The sequence below is a fragment of the Poecilia reticulata genome, unplaced genomic scaffold (assembly GCF_000633615.1).
Source record: "Poecilia reticulata strain Guanapo unplaced genomic scaffold, Guppy_female_1.0+MT scaffold_224, whole genome shotgun sequence".
Taxonomy (NCBI): domain Eukaryota; kingdom Metazoa; phylum Chordata; class Actinopteri; order Cyprinodontiformes; family Poeciliidae; genus Poecilia; species Poecilia reticulata.
In genome coordinates, this window is record NW_007615025.1 from 256,062 (window position 1) to 257,775 (window position 1,714).

The window sequence follows — 1,714 nt, forward strand, 5'->3', positions numbered from 1 at the left end:
ACCCGACGGATGTCCTCATCCTGAAACTGTCTCTGACCTCCTGTCTTCATGTTCTCTCTGCTTCCAGGCATCTCTAACCCCAAACAGCCCAAAGATGGAGCCAAGACCTTCACATTCGACTATTCCTACTGGTCACACACCACGGTAACAACACACACACACACACACACACGCACACACACACACACACACACACACACACACACACACACACACACACACACTCTGCAGCAACAGCAGCTTGTGTTTGTGTTCCTGCAGCCTGAAGATGAGAACTTTGCGTCTCAGAAGCAGGTTTATAAGGACATCGGGGAGGAGATGCTGCTGCACGCCTTCGAAGGTGAGACGTCTGGTGTCAGCGGATCCTCCTCCAGCGGGTTCTGTCGGGTCGGGTCGAGCGGTTCTGATCCGGTGTGGTTGGTGTCTTCCAGGATACAATGTGTGCATATTTGCTTACGGTCAGACCGGAGCGGGAAAAAGCTACACCATGATGGGAAAGCAGGAGCCGGGGCAGGAGGGGATCATCCCCCAGGTTGGTGTCCTCTGCATGTGTCCCAGAACCGGGTCCACTCCGTCTGAGCCCGATGTGTCTCTGCCCTCAGCTGTGTGAGGACCTGTTCCAGAGGACGGGTCAGAACATGGACCCAGACCTGACCTACTCAGCGGAGGTAAGCGCCGTCTCCGTCCCCTTCCTGCTCTCCCTGAGCGGACTCTGACCGGTCCCACGCCTCGTCCCRCCTGCAGGTGTCCTACATGGAGATCTACTGTGAGCGGGTCCGGGATCTGCTCAACCCGACGTCWCAGGGATCCCTGCGAGTCCGRGAGCATCCCATCCTGGGCCCGTACGTGGAGGACCTGTCCAAACTGGCCGTCACCGGATTCACCGACATCCGGGAGCTGATGGACGAAGGCAACAAAGCCCGGTCAGTCGGAGCGGGACCTCTGTGGGCCGGGACCTTCTGGACCCGGCTGGATTAGGGCTGGAGTTCAGTCAGACCGGGTCCGGGACGTCCAGCAGGACGACAGAAACCAAATGAAAACCAGTGGAAGCTAGCTGAAGCATTAGCTGCCCTGAACATAAACATTAGCTGCTACAGCAACAGGCTGGTTAGCTAAGGCTACAACAACATGGTGTTTAGTGAACGCTAATGCTAATGCTAATACAATGTGGACTTTGACTGGACCATTGATGCTGCTCCCTCCAGTAGATTAGAAGGACRGTATCGATGTGTTTGGACCACATCGACTCTGCCTGAAGTGTTTGTGCCGCTGAGCATTCTGGGTATTTTTACTCATTATAATTATCCTGCTATGACCTTTAACCTGCTAACTAAAACCTGTAGAGTCTAAAACCAGAGACTGTTTAGTTTCTGGTCATTTCTCTGAGCTTCAGGCTCTGATCTGGGATGTCGTCTACTGGGAGATCTGGGATCACTGGGATCACTGGGAGATCTGGTCACCAGCTGGGATCTTTTCTACTGAGTTTATCCTTAAATATTAAATTAGTTTTTCCATGACAGGCGATGCAGAAACAGAAATCTGATGTCTGAAACCACCTGATTGATTATCAGTAATGTATTGATTACTGATTGCAGGACGGTTGCTGCCACCAACATGAACGAGACGTCGTCCAGGTCGCACGCCGTCTTCACCATCGTCTTCACCCAGAAGCGCCGAGACCAGATGACCAGCCTGGACACAGAGAAGGTGGGTC

General features: G+C 53.3%; 1 protein-coding gene across 1 annotated transcript in view; it reads left to right on the plus strand.

Annotated features, from left to right (window-relative positions):
• LOC103460316 (kinesin-like protein KIF1C) overlaps positions 1 to 1,714 on the plus strand; it is a 42,654-nt gene that overhangs the window by 22,502 nt on the left and 18,438 nt on the right. Inside the window, exons 3-8 of the mRNA XM_008402418.2 lie at positions 68 to 144; positions 262 to 340; positions 432 to 532; positions 603 to 668; positions 745 to 923; positions 1,596 to 1,707. Coding sequence (XP_008400640.1) covers positions 68 to 144; positions 262 to 340; positions 432 to 532; positions 603 to 668; positions 745 to 923; positions 1,596 to 1,707 — 614 coding nt within the window. The remainder of the gene's footprint in view (positions 1 to 67; positions 145 to 261; positions 341 to 431; positions 533 to 602; positions 669 to 744; positions 924 to 1,595; positions 1,708 to 1,714) is intronic.